General features: G+C 41.9%; 2 protein-coding genes across 4 annotated transcripts; one reads left to right on the top strand and one right to left on the bottom strand.

Annotated features, from left to right (window-relative positions):
- Positions 1–1,099: 1,099 nt before the first annotated feature.
- LOC117831126 (heterogeneous nuclear ribonucleoprotein D0-like) lies at positions 1,100–9,504 on the top strand. Of its 2 annotated transcripts, XR_004634915.1 has the most exons (9): positions 1,100–1,579; positions 1,678–1,846; positions 4,147–4,308; positions 5,083–5,214; positions 6,534–6,633; positions 7,449–7,604; positions 7,719–7,812; positions 8,139–8,240; positions 9,021–9,504. XR_004634915.1 is itself a non-coding variant. In XM_034709651.1 (8 exons), exons 1-7 carry the CDS (start codon positions 1,419–1,421, stop codon positions 7,784–7,786), a joined length of 948 nt encoding a protein of 315 aa, XP_034565542.1. In that variant the 5' UTR covers positions 1,100–1,418; the 3' UTR covers positions 7,787–7,812; positions 9,021–9,504. The 2 variants fall into 2 exon arrangements, 1 of the variants encoding a protein (XP_034565542.1); XM_034709651.1 differs by lacking the exon at positions 8,139–8,240.
- On the bottom strand, positions 9,264–16,385 carry si:ch73-234b20.5 (uncharacterized protein LOC449923 homolog). Of its 2 annotated transcripts, none has more exons than XM_034709653.1 (3): positions 15,875–16,036; positions 12,685–12,858; positions 9,264–9,846 (listed from the first exon to the last, which is right to left on the bottom strand). In XM_034709653.1, exons 1-3 carry the CDS (start codon positions 15,875–15,877, stop codon positions 9,709–9,711), a joined length of 315 nt encoding a protein of 104 aa, XP_034565544.1. In that variant the 5' UTR covers positions 15,878–16,036; the 3' UTR covers positions 9,264–9,708. The 2 variants fall into 2 exon arrangements, with proteins under 2 accessions (XP_034565544.1, XP_034565543.1); XM_034709652.1 differs by lacking the exon at positions 15,875–16,036 and adding an exon at positions 16,254–16,385 and having other exon boundaries at positions 9,349–9,846.
- Positions 16,386–17,087: the final 702 nt, after the last annotated feature.

The following is a 17,087-nucleotide window of genomic DNA, read 5'->3' as shown; positions in this document are numbered from 1 at the left end:
GGATGCATTCCCACTTTAGGCTTCCGTACAGAGCTGTCCTGCCCTTAGGGGGATTTTTATAAGCGTCACTTTATGCAGAAATAACTGGCATAAAGTCAAGTTTGTTGGTGCTAAATTCTGTATCATTAAAAAAGAAAAAATGTCTTAGAAAATTTTGCATCATTTTTACCAGGAAAAAAAGACTATCGAAATATTTGTATTTAACCCTCCTGTTACCCTCAAATTTACTCACATCTTTTATCCTTGGGGTCAATTTGACCCCAGCAATTTAAACCTCCAGAAACTGATTGTTACCCAGGTTTATGTTTCAGGTACTTTATGTTTCTTTGTATATTTTAAACAAAATGTATTTCAAGCATAAACAGGATTTAAAGCATTCAGAAAGACTTTGTTTGTAAAAACAGAACATCAAACTGCTGTGAGTTTGTCACGCTCTCGTCGGCCCGGCCTTGTCTCTATGTTATCAAAACGTATGACACAGGACTCATCATGGAATGTCCTTAGAGACATGGTGGCTGGAAATATTATATCTCAATCTCCAGCTCCTGCAGTCACATGAGGACGTGTCCTTTGGTTATAGTGACCTCAATATCATCCAAAACAACCAAAACAAATGTAAAATGTTGATATTTCTTATGTTATATACAATTAAAACAACCTGGGGTCAAATTGACTCCAACGAACACCGATAGGTAATTTTTTTTACAGGAAATTGGAACATATCAACATTTAATTTTTGTTATCCAAGTTGTCCCCATTAAATTAGGAAAAGTCATGAAATATGAAGCCAAAAAAATAATGTTGGTCATTCATTTAGAGACGTTAAACATTGAATGGGGTCCAATTGACCCCAAGGATAATAGGAGGACTAAACATGATTCATATTTTGAGCTATATGTCAATTGTTTGATCATTGTAGGTGCACTCAGATATTTTATTATAATAAAAACTAACCTAATATCTTTATTTTATTTCCTTTTCGTAATGTATACATATCTCTGGCATTCATGTTTTATTTGTATCTTATTTATGAATAAAGTTGTTCTGGGTTTTATTGTCAGTTCCGCCCTCAGACCGATAGGTGGCGCTGCGTCATTGCGTCATGGTAGGAAATCCGTAGAAGAAGAAATAAAAGGAAAAGAGGCTGCGATGAAAACAAACCGATCCTCTCAGAACACCTCTTTATCTTAGCTTCTTCCACTAAAGCTGCCTTACTGCCTCACAGCTCTGCTTACAGTCAGACTCTACCTTCACCTCCTGTCTCTGACCTTTACTCTCTGTGACACGGAGAGCTGTACAGACAACAGTTAGCCTTTAGCTGACAGCAGGCTAACTTAGCTAGCTCGGCTCCTTCAGACGTTGATTAAGTTTCAGAACAGCTCAGAGGAAACTTTCTTTAACTCTCAGGAAGCTGAAAGATGGCGGATGATTATGAATTCACCGATGACACCAGCATGATGAGGATGGAGGAGGACGGGGAGGCGAACAGTGATGACCCGATGTCTGCGGACTGTGGCCTGATGGGGGGCGAGGCCGAGGGATCACGGATCGACGCGAGTAAAAACGAGGAAGATGAGGGGTAGGGTGACAGAAACCTCACACACACCTTCATCACCCACCTGTAGCATGGTATTCAGACACACCAGCTAACAAGACCTGCTTTCTCTGTCTGTGCAGGAAGATGTTTGTAGGAGGGCTCAGCTGGGACACCACCAAGAAGGACCTGAAAGACTACTTCTCCAAGTTTGGAGAGGTTGTGGACTGCACTTTAAAACTGGACCCCATGACTGGCCGGTCAAGGGGGTTTGGCTTTGTGCTCTTCAAAGAACCTGAGAGTGTTGATAAGGTATTTTTTACTGCTCACAGAAACAGCATTCACATGTTACATGCATGAAGTGCACACCAAGGTTATGCTGTGTTTGGCTTCTGTTATGACCTGTCTGTGTTATTATGCAAAGAAGTTTCCAAGGTTATTATCATTACTTCTATGTGTTTGGAGTTGGAAGTGGATTTGGTGAGGCAGATACAGCAAGCGTCCTGACTTGTTGCAATGCAGCTATCATCTAAATGTCAATACTTTAATGTGAGAACAGATCTGCCCTCTGGTTTGACTCTCCCTGCAGACTCTATGTACCATGGATGTAGTCTCAGTGAAGCCACACAATCCTTTCTGAAGGGAATGCAGACTCCAACTAACTCAGAGCTACTCAAGAAGCTGGCAAAGTGGTGGAGCAGAGACAGGCCTGTCAGTGAAATCAGCCCCTAGTTATGCATGATATTCAAGCCTTAATGCAGCTGAAGCAGACGAGTTAGAAAAGTTACTCTTAAAGTTGTTTCAGTGAAAGAGAGAGACTAAAACTGTTTTTCATACCAGGATGTAAACATGTTTCATTTGACTTCTTGATCCAGACTCCTAAGGGGATTCCTTACCTTTTTAGAGCCTCTAGTGGACTCTTCAGGAACTGCAGTTCTTCTTTTTCAATTTCAGCTTTGATCTCTGCATCACTCATTCCAGTGGCATCAGTCATCTACTCTGATGAGGATATTTTGAAATCTTAATAAAAACTAAACTAGTTTGCATTCCCAGGAACTCCCTCTGTGTTTCAACAGCTGTGTAAACTCCACAAACACTGACACGTTCAGCTGAAGGTCTCCAGAGCAACACAACAGTTAGCCTGTTAGCATGAAGAGACTCAGCTGGCGCTGTTTTAGATGGTGCTATATTTCATCACAGATGGATTCACTAAATCAACACGTGAGAGGAGATAAGCGCGAGTAGCAAAGACGTTTCAACACGGCTTTAAAATCCTTCTGAACTCAAAAAGCCGTGGCAGAGATCGGACGGTGTTTTGGTTTAAACAGCGACCCTGTTAACTGGAGACTCTCAGCCGGATGCATCCCTCATAAACGTCTTTAGACCATCATTAAATATCTGATGAGGATATTTTGAAATCTTAATAAAAACTAAACTGGTTTGCATTCCCAGGAACTCCCTCTGTGTTTCAACAGCTGTGTAAACTCCACAAACACTGACACGTTCAGCTGAAGGTCTCCAGTTTACAGGGTCACTTTTCAAACCGGAACACCGGGAGGAGAGACGCATTCACGGTGTGCTGAGAGAAGACTACTGTTACAAGCTGCTAAATCAAGAGAATGTTATTGTTGGACGGAGGGCGGAATGAAAACACTGCGGTTAATCTACCAATCAGACACATTCAGCATTGCAGGCCCTGGGACCTTTGAAAAGTACTACCCCTGAACTAAATGTAGACCCTGGGTCCACCATTCGAAACACACGTAGTTCCAGGTTAAAGTTCCTGTGGTCTAAAAACACCTTATGGCATGAACCTCAAGAGCAACCTCTGGAGTTAAAAAGTGAAGCCAAAGCAGTTCCTCCAGTGTCCACTAGAGGCTGGCTGCAGAAGTCACATGATCCTTATTCAGCCCCGTGTTAGAAGACAAGTTTTTACAGCAGAAATAAACATGTTTACAGCCTGGTGCATAAAAGTTTGCAGAATCAGGAGCACAGCTGAGTGCTGGGTGCCTTTAAGAAGTTGAGATATAGTGATATATCAGTGTGTGGTTGTCTTCCACTTGATCACTTGCTGCAGTATCACTGTGTCCTGATGTTACAGTTATAACGGGCTCTTTATCAGGTAATGTATTGTGTTGTGAGTTCCTCTGTGATTCCCTCCCTGAAGTTACAGCGTTTGTCAGTCATTAAATTACACAGAACATTTCTTTTACAGGGTGAATATTATCAAAAGTGAAGAGCAGCTCGCAAACGATGAACTACTGTCACACTGTTGCTGCTTTTAAAGAAGGAGCTGTCAGCCCTGCATGTTTCAAGGCACACAGGTGTTTGATTCTTTGAGACACAAGAAAGGCGAAGACTTCACAATGCTTCACCGTCAGCTCTGATTTATTCAGCAAACACCGTCAGTGTTAGAGAATACTACGTCTCTCTTTTTATGAATCAAACTGGGACCGTGCTGTTCAGATTCTCCAGATTAAAAAAAAGGGTTCTCAAACCTTATCACAAGTTCTGATCAGACGGTCACTAACGGCTAAACCTGCCAGATAAACTCTTAAAGATTGTGACTCCTGTGACTCTTTCTGATCAAGTTGTTTTGTTTTGTTGTGAAGGTCGCCACTCAGAAGGAGCACAAACTCAACGGAAAGGTCATTGACCCCAAAAAAGCCAAGGCCATGAAGAGCAAGGAGCCGGTGAAGAAGATCTTTGTGGGCGGTCTCTCTCCTGACACTCCTGAGGAGAAAGTCAGAGAATACTTTGGTGCCTTTGGAGAGGTGAATGTTTCTTTATTATAATAATAATAGTAATAACTGTATTTATACAGTACTTTTCAAAACAAATTACAAAGCACTTTAAAAACAATTTAAAAAGCAGTAGGCAGTAATTAAGAACTTATCATTATCCAGCAGTAGTAATAAAGCAATAAACCATAAAATCAATAAAAAGCAAATTTCAAATAGTGATTTTTTTCAAAGTTACTTTAAAGACGACAGTGTGTTAGCTTCCCTGATATCCTCTGGCAGGTCATTCCACAGCTCAGGGGCCCGGACAGAAAACACTCGATCATCTTTTTTGTTTTTATTTTTTTATTTAATCTTTATTTTACCAGGAATAGTCCCATTGAAATACAAAGTCTCTTTTACAAGGGAGTCCTGGGAGTCCCTGATCTTCTGTTTGAGCGTGTAATAGTTAGTAAAGACCTCCCAGAGGATCTGAGGTTACATGAAGGATCGTAGGGAGTCAAGAGGTCAGCAATGTAGTCTGGAGCTGACCCCATACGAGCTTTAAAAGTCAACATCATCATTTTAAATTTGATTGTAAAATGGACTGGGAGCCAGTGAAGTGACTTTAAAATGATGTGTTCTCTCCCGCTGGACCTGGGTATGAGTCTGGCTGCGGCATTCTGGATCAGTTGAAGTTTATTGAGTTTATTCTGTGAGAGACAGGATGTCTGAATGTGTGAACACTGAACATCTGTACCTGCTGCATGTTTTTAAAAGAAGAGACCTCTAATCATCCCGTCCTGCATGTTTGGATGATCTGAACAGGTGGAGTCCATCGAACTCCCCATGGAGAACAAGACAAACAAACGGAGAGGCTTCTGCTTCATCACATTCACAGAGGAGGAGCCGGTGAAGGTGATCATGGAGAAGAAGTACCACAACATCGGACTCAGCAAGGTACAGGACAAGAACTAGAATCACCTGGTTATTGATTTGGCATCATCAATCAGTGTTGCCATGCCAACTCCACAGTGAGGAAAGTAGCTATTGGCTGTCCTAGAAGTCGCTTAATGACGTCATCGCTTGATTAGCATAATCTGAATTATAATGGACGCTGCAGGAGAGATGAGTAAGGTTGAGGGAGAGACACAAAGAGGTTAAAAACACTCTAAATATGTTTATAAGAACACTGAGGAGTCGACAACAAATCAAAGTAAATATAACATTTTTCAACCAGAACATTTTCTACATTTTTATTGTTTACAATCTACATGAACTATCTAAATGGACCAAATAAAGACAGTAGGCAGGATCAGCCAGCGGTGTCTTCACATGCGTGATACATTAACAGTCTGGATGCTGAGTGGTGAACGCCTCCTGCTCTGAATGCAGCTAGGAGGGACTCACAGCAGCATCCACTGCTCAATGAGTAGAATCAGAACGATACATGCTTTCACTGGGGATGCACCAATCCTACTTTTTAGGTCCCGATACTGATACTATCTGATCCTGGTATTGATTTAACAATCTCTATTCCTTAATGTGAGGATAGAATCATTTTTTGGCAACTTCAAGCTTTTCTGACTTGATGGTGAAGGTGAACTGTACCTTGGTTCCAAGTGCTAAACCAGAGGCTGGAATCCATTCATTTCAAGGATCCGGAACAATTAAATCCAATAACCTGTCCGTGTTTTCACACTTTGAATCCATTAAACGAAGGTTTCTTCCTTCTTTGCAGTCGGCTACAGCTGATGTAAACTTCCTCCTTTGGGCTCCCATTATATTTTTCAGCGCGACCGCCACCCATGGAAACATTACCGCTGCACATGTTGCAAGTTTCCAGGCAGAGTTGTTAAAAGAAGCGTGACATGCAGCTAACCTGCAGAGTCTGTAGTTATCCTCCATCATCCTCCACCATCAGACAGACGCTGATGACGTAGGAGACGGACATGGCTGTTGTAAACACAGGAAAGGATAGAACTGAGATGAATAGATCTGCCATGTGGATCGGCACTATATATCGGCCCCTTGTCACCGATATCCGATCCAGCTTTTTGAGTCCGATCTAGCCGATATCCGATACCAGGATTGGATCGGTGCATCCCTAGCTTTCACATCAGTCTCCAAAAAGTCTCCTTTTAACACCAGAAAAAGTCTCTAGATTTGTCGCTAGTTGCCACAGGGGTCTGAAAACTCTCTAAATATAGAGACAAAGTTGCAACACTGTCATCAATCCTCACCGTGCGAATGACTCCACGCTCTCGTTTCTGCTTCAGTGTGAAATCAAAGTGGCCATGTCCAAGGAGCAGTACCAGCAGCAGCAGTACTGGGGAGGCCGAGGCGGATACTCGTCCAGGTCTCGAGGCAGAGGTGGCGGTGAGTTCACAAACCTTCTTTCTTTCTTTTTTTTTTAACCACTAAAGAAAAAAATATACTGCTGTCTAATATATTCTGCTGTCTGGTTAAACTTGCACGTAATCACTCGACCCGGAGCAATGTGTAACCAGCACAGGCATGAGGACGTTAACCTGCAAGGAGGACCGAAGGCTGGTGGTGCTAGCTCTGCTAATGGTAGCCACACTGAGCAAACCACTTTGACATTGTTGACCTGCAGACTGTGTGATCTAGCCGTGCTAATAAATAATGCTTAAATTTGACTGTTTTCTGAGTGATTTCTTACCTTTGGAGTTAAATTTCTGTTGGAATGGCTGGATGAAGTAGACGCTGCAGAATCCCCCCTGGTACCTGACGGAGGCTGCATCACATAGTCCGGCACATAAGCTTACCTTTCTGTTCCCTGTTAATCGTATGCTAGTCATATTCTGTGTAAGTCCCTTGTAGTGGTGCTAACCTGCGTTCCTTCTAAAGGCCAGCAGGGGGCGATGTAGCTGCTGCAGAAAGATAACTGAGCCTACGAGAAAACGACTTCACTTCCTGACCCCAATAAACCTTCTACTGATGAGTTTAAGATCTCAGCCACTAGTGCCAGGTCTTCTTAAATCCAGCATGATGTTAACTTTGAAAAACTGACGATTTCAAACAATAATGCACCGCTCTGATAAGTTAAAGATGCTCTCTAAAATGTGAACTTTTCTTAGACTGGGAGAGATTTAAATCTGCATTCAGCGTGATCAAATATGAGGTCATGTGTTCGTGACATGTGATTTAATTGAAATCCTGTTTGATTTCAGGTCCCAATCAGAATTGGAACCAGGGTTACGGCAACTACTGGAATCAAGGCTACGGAAATTATGGGAATTATGGTTACAGTAATCAAGGATATGGAGGATATGGTGGCTATGACTACCCTGGTTACAACAACTATTATGGATATGGTGACTACAACAGTAAGAAACCCTTCAATAAAACGCCCTGATGAGCTTCAGTTTCATGTCAGTTATTTCATTTATTTTTTTCAATCCTAAAAATGTCTGAAACTAAATCTTGTGCCACACCTGTAGATCAATCTGGTGGATATGGCAAGTCGCCACGGCGTGGTGGCCACACCAACAGTTACAAGCCGTATTAAAGGGGATAAACCTCTTCTTCAAGTCGGTATGTAAAGACAGAAATACTCCACTTACTGTTAACTTAAAGTAGTTATATTTACTTTGCTGTTTTGGTAACGTAATGTGTAATTTGTTCTTGTAAATTTCCTTACAGTAGTGGTAACATAGAGGCTACACTCTTTGTGGCGATTTATTTTAACAGCCGGCCTTCTGCTGCCTCTTTTGCACCTTCTTTTTCTTTCTTTTTTAAACTGTAAAGTTAACAGGTAAAGTACTGCTACTACAAAGTTGCCAAAGTTAAGGATGTGCAAGGAAACAGAAAAGGAAGTATGTTGTCTCCTAACTCTGACATACCTTGTTTGTACCTGCCAGCGGAGCTTCCTTGCAGGCCATGAGCTGACTCCCAGATACTCTCAGGGCCCGCTCAATGCGGACCGGGTACGAGAAGCATACGCTCTCGAATGCTGCCATTTGGTATGGTCTTACAACATCCTGTATCAGCATTTCTAATCTCAAAACAATATGGGACACGTCCAGCTTTGTCATCTTTCTTTCCATTTTTAAGTTGTTGCAACTGTTTGTAATGTAAACGTAAATTATACACATGTAATTGTCATTTTTTACAGGCCCTTACTCCCCCACAAGTAATCTGTAAATACACTGAATAAAATTAACTACTTGCTTTTCAAAGGATACGTACAGCTTCTCTGGACTTTCCAGTTGTTAATATTTGCATTCCTAATCTTAATCTTAAATGCTTGTTTCTTTATTTAGCTCTTGTAGCCAGTAGTCCATGAGCTAAAACCTGGATGCTACTGTGTTGGGGGATAAAGTGCTTTCACTTTGTGTACTTGTATTGCTCTTGTTTGTGTTACTGACAGCGATGGAAGAGACTCCTCTTTTGTTAATTTTCTTGTAACAAATTTTCCTCTCATAACCTTTTTTTATGTAAAACAAAGAAGAATCAGAGTGCGGCTACATTTGCAGAGACGCTCATGTAATGCTTTCTTTAATGTGTATTTTTTGGACCAATCGAAGGTTTCTTCCATTAAGTATTTTGACTTCTTCAATTTATTGCACTTCAGGATTTCTAGCTTATGGACTAACTAATTTTTTAACTGTAAAATAATTGTTCTCAGTTGCTTTTTCTTTGACATTGGACATAATAAACACGGGGGATTCCTTTATTTTTTATTTTATGATTGACCTCTGTGTTTCCTCTTGGACTGATTAGTCTCTGTTTGTTTTTCACAGGTTGTCAGAGCGATGAAAGACGGCGTTGGCCGGGGAGATGATGCTATCCAGCAAAAGCTGATTGTAAGAAAATAAACGAGGAGCACTTTGACCCACCAAACATTTTCCTCTAAACGTACCGGAGTATTCGTTGTCTCTTTAAATCTTTTGGGATTTTTTGGTGTTTTTGCATTTCTTTAGACTCCTGCAGTTTGCGTTCCTCATCCCTCCCTGTTTTTTGTATTTATTGTTCTCTTACGCTTCTTGTGAATTGCTTCATTTATTCAGTGAAGGAAACGATAGATTGGTTGGAGAAAAAGAAGAAAAAAAAAAATCACACATATATAAGTCATGTGGTAGAAAAAAAAAATGCTCTGTTGCGATTTATCCTCCTTATCATAATCATCAGTCTTATAATACATGTGTTATTACAGAGTTTGACAGCAGTATATACACAGGTAATTAAACAATATGAAATGCAACAATAAAAAAAGATTGAAACATCCTCTGAGTTTGGGCTCTTCTCTGAAACATCAAGAGTGGTGCTGCATCACGTTTGGAGTGTTTAAGTTGTCTCTGAAGAAAACTCGGTTAACTTTCATTACTTTCAAAATCACAGATACTTCTAAATGTACAAGTATTCTCTTGAAACATGAAATCAAAAACTCTCATCAGAGGTAAATTTCAGTCCTGAGCAAACAGTGAAGATTTAAATAACGTTAGTGGCGGCGAGGATGATGAGGATGATGATGATCAGAACGACCACGCCGATTATTATCATCATTTTGATGTTCTTCCACCAGTACTTCCTGGCCACCCGCTGCGACGTTCTCTGGAAGGAGTCGGCCTGAAAGAAGAAGAAGAACAAAACCAGGATCGCATGAGAAACCAGCGATGGAAGAAAACCTGGTCTCAGCAGATGTGTGTCTAACATGAGTCTGGTCCTGCTGGAGGTCTCTGCCTGTTAAAGGAAGTTGGTCCTTGCCACTGTAACTTGCTAAAGAGAAGAACGTATCTTCCTCCATCAGTACCTAAAGTCTCTAAAAGTAGTATGGGAGGTAGAACCTTCAGTTATCAGGCCCCTCTCCTTTGGAATCATCTACCAGTCAGGGTCCAGGAGGCAGACACCCTCTCTACTTTTAAGAGTAGGCTTCAAACTTTCCTTTTTGATAAAGCTTATAGTTAGAGCTGGATCAGGCTTGGACCAGCTATTAGTTATGCTGCTATAGGCTTGGACTACAGCGACTCATCCTGTCCCATTAAAGTTACTAACCATAGACCTTTCTGGAGTCCCTGAGCTCCCTTGTCTCGTAGGTTCCTCTGGATCTCTGCTGCTGTGGACGTGCCAGACTCCAGCTGCTACAACTACTACTATCTTCCTCCATCACTAAAGTCTCTAAAAGTAGTATGGGAGGTTGAGCCTTCAGTTATCAGGCCCCTCTCCTTTGGAATCATCTACCAGTCAGGGTCCGGGAGGCAGACACCCTCTCTACTTTTAAGAGTAGGCTTCCAACTTTCCTTTTTGATAAAGCTTATAGTTAGAGCTGGATCAGGCCTGGACCAGCTCTTAGTTATGCTGCTATAGGCCTAGACTGACACACTGGGATCCTGTCTTTCCCTCTCTCTCCTCTCTCTGCCTGTTTCTCACTTTAACTCTTCCTGTCCCATTAAAGTTACTAACCATAGACCTTTCTGGAGTCCCTGAGCTCCCTTGTCCCGTAGGTTCCTCTGGATCTCTGCTGTAGACTCCTTTTTAGGGTCTGTCATTCATCCTTTCTTTCTTTCTTTCTTTCTTTCTTTCTTTCTTCCTTTCTTTCTTTGTTCTTTGTTTCTTCATCCTTCATTTCTCCTTTTCTTATCCCGTCCCATCCTTCTGTCATTCCTTCACCATTTATTCTCCTCTTTTTCTTTCTTCTGGTCTCCCTCTCTTCTCTCTTTTCATAGACCTTTCTGGAGTCCCTGAGCTCCCTTGTCTCGTAGGTTTCTCTGGATCTCTGCTGCTGTGGACTAGCCAGACTCCAGCTGCTACAACTACTACTATCCGTCTCCCCACTATCATCTCTCTCTCTCTTCATCTCCCTCTATCCCTTTCTCCAACACGGTCTCAGCAGATGTGTGTCTAACATGAGTCTGGTCCTGCTGGAGGTTTCTGCCTGTTAAAGGAAGTTTGTCCTTGCCACTGTAACTTGCTAAATGCTGCAAAGTGCTCTGCTCATGGTGGATTAAGATGAGATCAGACTGAGTCCTGTCTGTAAGATGGGACTGGATCTTATCCTGCCTTGATGTTGGGTCTTTGTTAATAATAGAACACGGAGGACGGTCTAGACCTGTTCTGTTTGGAAATCTCCAAAGCTCCATGTGCAGCTCTCCCCGCTGACGCTGGATTGGAATGAGACCCGAGGAATTTGGAGGTCAAGTCAAAACCTTGACCTTGTCGTTTTCCTCCAGGTCTTTAGTTGCATCATGCTCCAGTTCTGCTGCTCATGTGTTCGTTGCAGACACTTTGAGCAGTGGACAGAGGTCACAGAGTTCAGCAGTTTGAGCCTCAGAAGCTCTTCTACTGGACCACACAGCTCAGCCTTCACTCCCCATATGAATCACTGAGCCTTTCCTGCCTATGACCCGGTCACCAATTTACTGGTTTCACTTTCTTAGACCGGTTTTGGTGGATGCTGACCCCTGCAGACCAGGAATACCCCATACAAGAGCTGCAGTTTATGAGATGCTCTGACCCAATCTTGCCCTTGTAAAAGTCACTCACTTCCTGAACCTTTGCACCTGCCTACAAAAGACCTCCTGGCCTCCTGACTCACCGTCTCCGTGCATCACCTGATGAGTGGCTTCTTCAGTTTCATTCAGCGCGTACTCTGGCATGATGCAAACTTTGAGTAAAAGCATCGCTGTGGTCATGTTACAGTATCTTGTGTTTAAAATCTCAGGAAGTGGGAGAGTTTGGGTGCCGAATTAAATTAGTGATTCAGCATTGAGCCTGCTGAAACAAGTAGAAGTGTTTTATGACCATGCCATGAAAATAAAGGCATTTTAACCGTTCAAATGAGAGTACCTTGAAATTTGTTCTTTGTTCTCTAACAACCTTAAAGTTGCCCACAGGAGCTTTAATTTGACCTTTCTGTGAAGTAATGAAGCAAAACGTCGCTTTCATTAAAGCTGCTGTGAGGAACTTTTGATTTATATCAATGTTGGTGCCCCATTGTGGACAAAGTAATACCTCTCATCTCTTGTTCTGTACATGCAAAAGTAGTGTTTTCAACAAAAAACACACCCTGCTGTCTTTCAACAGCCAGATTTATCACTTAATGTGATTATTTGCCATGAAAACAGCCGAAAAAGGATGTTTCTTAAGCCAAATGTCAATCATGTGGTCTGACACCTACCCCCTCTGAGTGGTTTAAGGCATTAAAAATGACACCAGAGAAGGTATCAGTGTTGTTGTTTGTGGCTTTGTTTGCTTTTAATGATCATAATGAGGCATCAGAGTTGGTTTCAGTCTGTTTCTCAGCTGGTGAAAAACTCCTCATAGTGCCTTTAACTTTAAGTACATCAGATATTAAAGAATCCTGTTTTATACATACAAATCCTTCAGTGCATGTTCTTCAAAATGTTCCAACACTGTTAAACCTGAAGTGTAACCAGCACAGAGTTTGCAGCTCAGCCTGATACTCACGGAAGCCTGCAGGTCGTCGGTTTTCCCGATGAGGTCGTCTAACTTGTCTCCTCTTTCCAGCACTTTAGTAATGTTGTCGGTCAGGATGACTTTCACCTCGTTCACCTGACTCTGAACAACTTCCATCTTAGCTGCCGAGCCAGAGGCCGGCGCCTGAGCGGCGTACGGGTCAGCCTGAGGAGAGAACATGAGGAGAAGATAGTTTTTGAAATCTGCAAATTTAGTGAAATAAGACGAACGTTAGACATCCAACACTCTACAGGGAAATCCAGTCATCACAGCTGCTTTTATACACATAAATAAGAAATAAACAATTAGAGAGCATGAGGCTCCTGCAGCATCCTGTACCTGATCATCAGAGGAGGAGCAGGGAGAGAAAACAGAACAAACACTAACACAAGAGTCACTGAACTTTCCCGTTCTGATAATCTGTCCTGCTGAGAGCTGCACAGACCTGAGGGACCTTCAATGTTCTATCTCTAAGTTAAATGAGTGATTCAGTCAGAGGGAAGGGCGTGATGTTACTGCATGCCTCGGCTGCTGCCAGCACAATATGTCATCACACATTGAGGCGTTATTTTGGCTTCACATCTCGCACTGAGCACAGAGGAGTGGTGTCTGCGTTAATGGCCGGTCAATAAGCACACAAACATGGAGATGGTGTGATGTCGCCTCATATAGTCTGAGCGATGGAGGCGGTCTGACCTCTCACAGTGACCAGGAGGTTGTTTTGTTTCCTGGATCAGCAGAGAATGATTCTGTTTTTTAAATCAAAGATTAAGACTTTTTTTATTTGCCACTGCCTTCCTATCTTAACTCCCTTTAAATTAACATTTTAATGTATTTTTTAATATATTTCTAATTTTCCTTTTCTTTTCTGTTTTATTATATTTGTCATTTTAATTGTGTTCTTTCATGCCTGTCTGAATGTCTCCAATGCTTTTAATGTTTTAATGTAAAGCACATTGAGTTGCCCTTGTGTATGAAATGCACTATACAAATAAAGCTGCCTTGCCTTGTTATCACATCAAAACAAGTTTGTTATCTGGAGATGACGACATGAGGAAGTCGATTTAATCAACTTATGTCTGTGAAACTGAGAAAATAAACATGAGGATTTATGCCTGCTTTGGTCTGCAGTAGAAACTTGGAATATTAAAGGTGACATATCACGCTTTTTTCATCAATATATATTGGTCTAAGAGGTCCCCAAAACATGTCTTTAAAGTTTATGCTCAAAAAAACACTTTGAAATCAGATTTTGGTCTGCCTGAAAAACCCTCTTCTTCAGTCCTCCTCAGAACACTCTGTTTTCTCTCTGACCACGCCCCCTCAGGAAGTGGATGTGGCCTCAGCTCTCCGGCACGTTGATCTAATGTTTACATGTTGGCTGAATATACACGGCTGCTCAGAGATCACGTTACTTCAACCCTCTGAATCTGATCCAGAATCTGATCCTGAATCTGATCCTGATGGAGAGGCGCCTGTAGCAGGACCTTTCTGAACGATTGGTCACAGATTTAGTGTTTCTTGTTGTTTTATTTATCAGTATGTAGACGTGTGTCTTGGTACACAGCTACAGCTACAGCTATGAACATGTAGCTATGTGGCTATGCTAATTAGCGCTAGCACTTATCCATGACAAATAAAAATCATCCACTAGATCTTCAAATCTGCAGACGTGGGGAGTCAAAGTGACCTTTGTGTTTATTAAGACAGCCTACAACTAGCATGCCTCCCTCCTAAGCTCCTTGTTAGCACACGTGTGCAGGGAATGAAAAACAGAGGAGGGGTTGAGTTGTATTTTATACAGTCTATGGGCTGAACAAGCTCCGAGCTCTGACTTCCTGTTACAGACCGGATATTGTTGTTACGTAACAAAAACACGGAAGTCTGAAACGGCTGGTTTCAGCACACATTTACAGAAAGGTGGAGAAATCAGAACAGGGGCAGAATGGATTCTTTTCATTCTCAGGGGGTTTGTAGACAGGGACACATATTTCAGGTAGAGAACCATTAAAAAGTCGATTTTGCATGATATGTCACCTTTAAGGCCATCGTCACCTGTCAATCAATCAGCCCGGCGCCTCATTATGCTTGATTATGCATAACACTGTTTCTGCACCAGGTTTTGAAAATGAGCATTTAAAACAGCTGTTCATGAGTCTTCTTTGCTTTTGGAGCCAGCCTCAAGTGGACACTTTAGGAACTGCAGCTTTTTGCAGTTACTAAAAGGTCACAATCTTGACATCGTACTAGAAAGGTGCATGATACAATGAATAATAAATAAACTCAAATTATTTAGTTTACACCACATCACACCCATCCTGCAACAGCTCCACTGGCTCCCCATCACAGACCGGATCAACTACAAAATACTTCTCCTCGCCTTCAAATCCAAACACAACCTCGCCCCTCCATATCTCTCTGACCTCCTCCATACTGCCACACCCGTCCGCACCCTCAGATCCTCCTCCTCCATCCACCTCACTGTCCCCCCCCTGCTCGCCTTGTTACCATGGGGAGCAGAGCCTTCAGCCGCTCTGCTCCCCAGCTCTGGAACTCTCTCCCACCTGACCTCCGCAACACTGACTCACTACCACATTTTAAATCCAAACTCAAAACTCATCTGTTTAAACTGGCTCACTCCATCTGACCACAACTCCACTGTTCATTCACTTAAAACGTTTTAAAACTGTGTTTTATTTCTTGTTTGCTATTTAAACTCTGTCTGTTTTTAATGTTGTAAGGTGACCTTGAGTGCCAAGAAAGGTGCCTATAAATAAAATGCATTATTATTATTATTAATTACAAATTTTAAAAAAATAAACTAAACTGTTATATATTTAAATGGTACTCTCTAGAGACAAATACCACCACTCTGAAAAGTGAAATGTAGGAACATTAACTTCTGTTTCCTCAGTCGCAGCTCTCTCTCAGTGACCGAACCTCACTTCCTGTTAAGTTGACAGGAAAGAGGCGCTTTATCAGCAGTTAAACTAGGCCAGTGTGAGAGTCACATGAAAACCTCAAACTGCAAACTTTACTGTGTGAAGCTGATAAAGACAGAACCGACTGACCCGTGCAGAGTCATTCCAGATAATAAAAAGTAAACAGATTAACTTTGATGTCTAAAAATAAGAAGAGCTTTGATAACAGCTGATTTAAAGTGTGTATAAGGAACACTCACCATAACAGCACGGTCACAACCAGAACATTAACGTCATAAGAGAAGTAAAGACTTCCACAGACTCCTGTCCCCCTGTCCGGATGGTTTCATAAACAAACTCAGAGATCTACACAGTCAGAGCTGAACAAACGCCTGCTGAAGGTGCACCTTCACCCTGTTACACATTAACCAGCCTGTGGCCTCAATCAAAGTCTCATTGGTTTAACTACAGCGAGCAGAGACGGCCACAGAGAGCTAGATCTACTCACATGCGTACTTTCATTTCCTGATGTTTAAATAAAACAGAAGCACAGAAATACCTTCACCTCTGGACCACTCTCTGTGTGTAAATAGAACAAAAACAACAAGTTTAGTTTCAGTGTCTGTGTGGTTCACTTACCATCAGCTGATACGGATGCAGGCCAGCGCGGAGCTGATATGTCTGTCTGGGCAAAGGGCTGTTTTCAACACACTGCTGATATTTGCAAAGCCATAAAAGAGTGAAGTCACTCCCGTTGCTTCACTTCATTTCCTCATCCTGTGTGTGTGTGCGGCTTGTTATTTCAGCAGGGACGACCGGCAGCTCATACTGTATGCAAATAGGATTCATTCAACCTGATGAGCTGCTGGTTAAATGAGCTGAGAGACTTGTTGAACATTTGGACTCCCCTGAGGATAGACCCTATATTGTGTTGCATTGGTTCCCCTCTAGTGACACATTGACGTACAGGTCCACAGTTTGAAATATCCCAATAATGAATGGATAGATTGTCTTTAAGTTCTGTTATGACAGTTGTGTTCCCCAGAGGATGAAACCTGATGAATCCCATGAGGCACAAAAAGATATCCCTACGTTTGCATAATGAATATATTTCCATACAGTCATGTCAAAGGTATTTATGATCCCAATATGTTGTCTTCACTTCCTGATCCCATATCTGATCCCTTAAGTGTCACCAGAAAAGAAAATCTCACTTCCAGATAAAATACACCAATATCTACATATTTTATAGGCTCTTATTTTGAAGGGACACTTCCCGACAGTAAAATAAGATCTGCTGCAAGCATTTATGTTGCATTCAGTATGAAGTTTTACAACTTTGGTTAACCATTTCTTCAACATTAAAGCTCCTGTGTTTGTGTTGATTGTGGCGCCCCCTGTGGACAAAGTGATACCTCTTATTTCTTTACTGATCTTCCTCTAAAACTCCCATCCTGCTTTCTTTAAATGATC

Source organism: Notolabrus celidotus, chromosome 19 (genome assembly GCF_009762535.1).
Source record: "Notolabrus celidotus isolate fNotCel1 chromosome 19, fNotCel1.pri, whole genome shotgun sequence".
NCBI lineage: Eukaryota > Metazoa > Chordata > Actinopteri > Labriformes > Labridae > Notolabrus > Notolabrus celidotus.
This window is presented reverse-complemented; position numbering and strand designations above follow the sequence as displayed.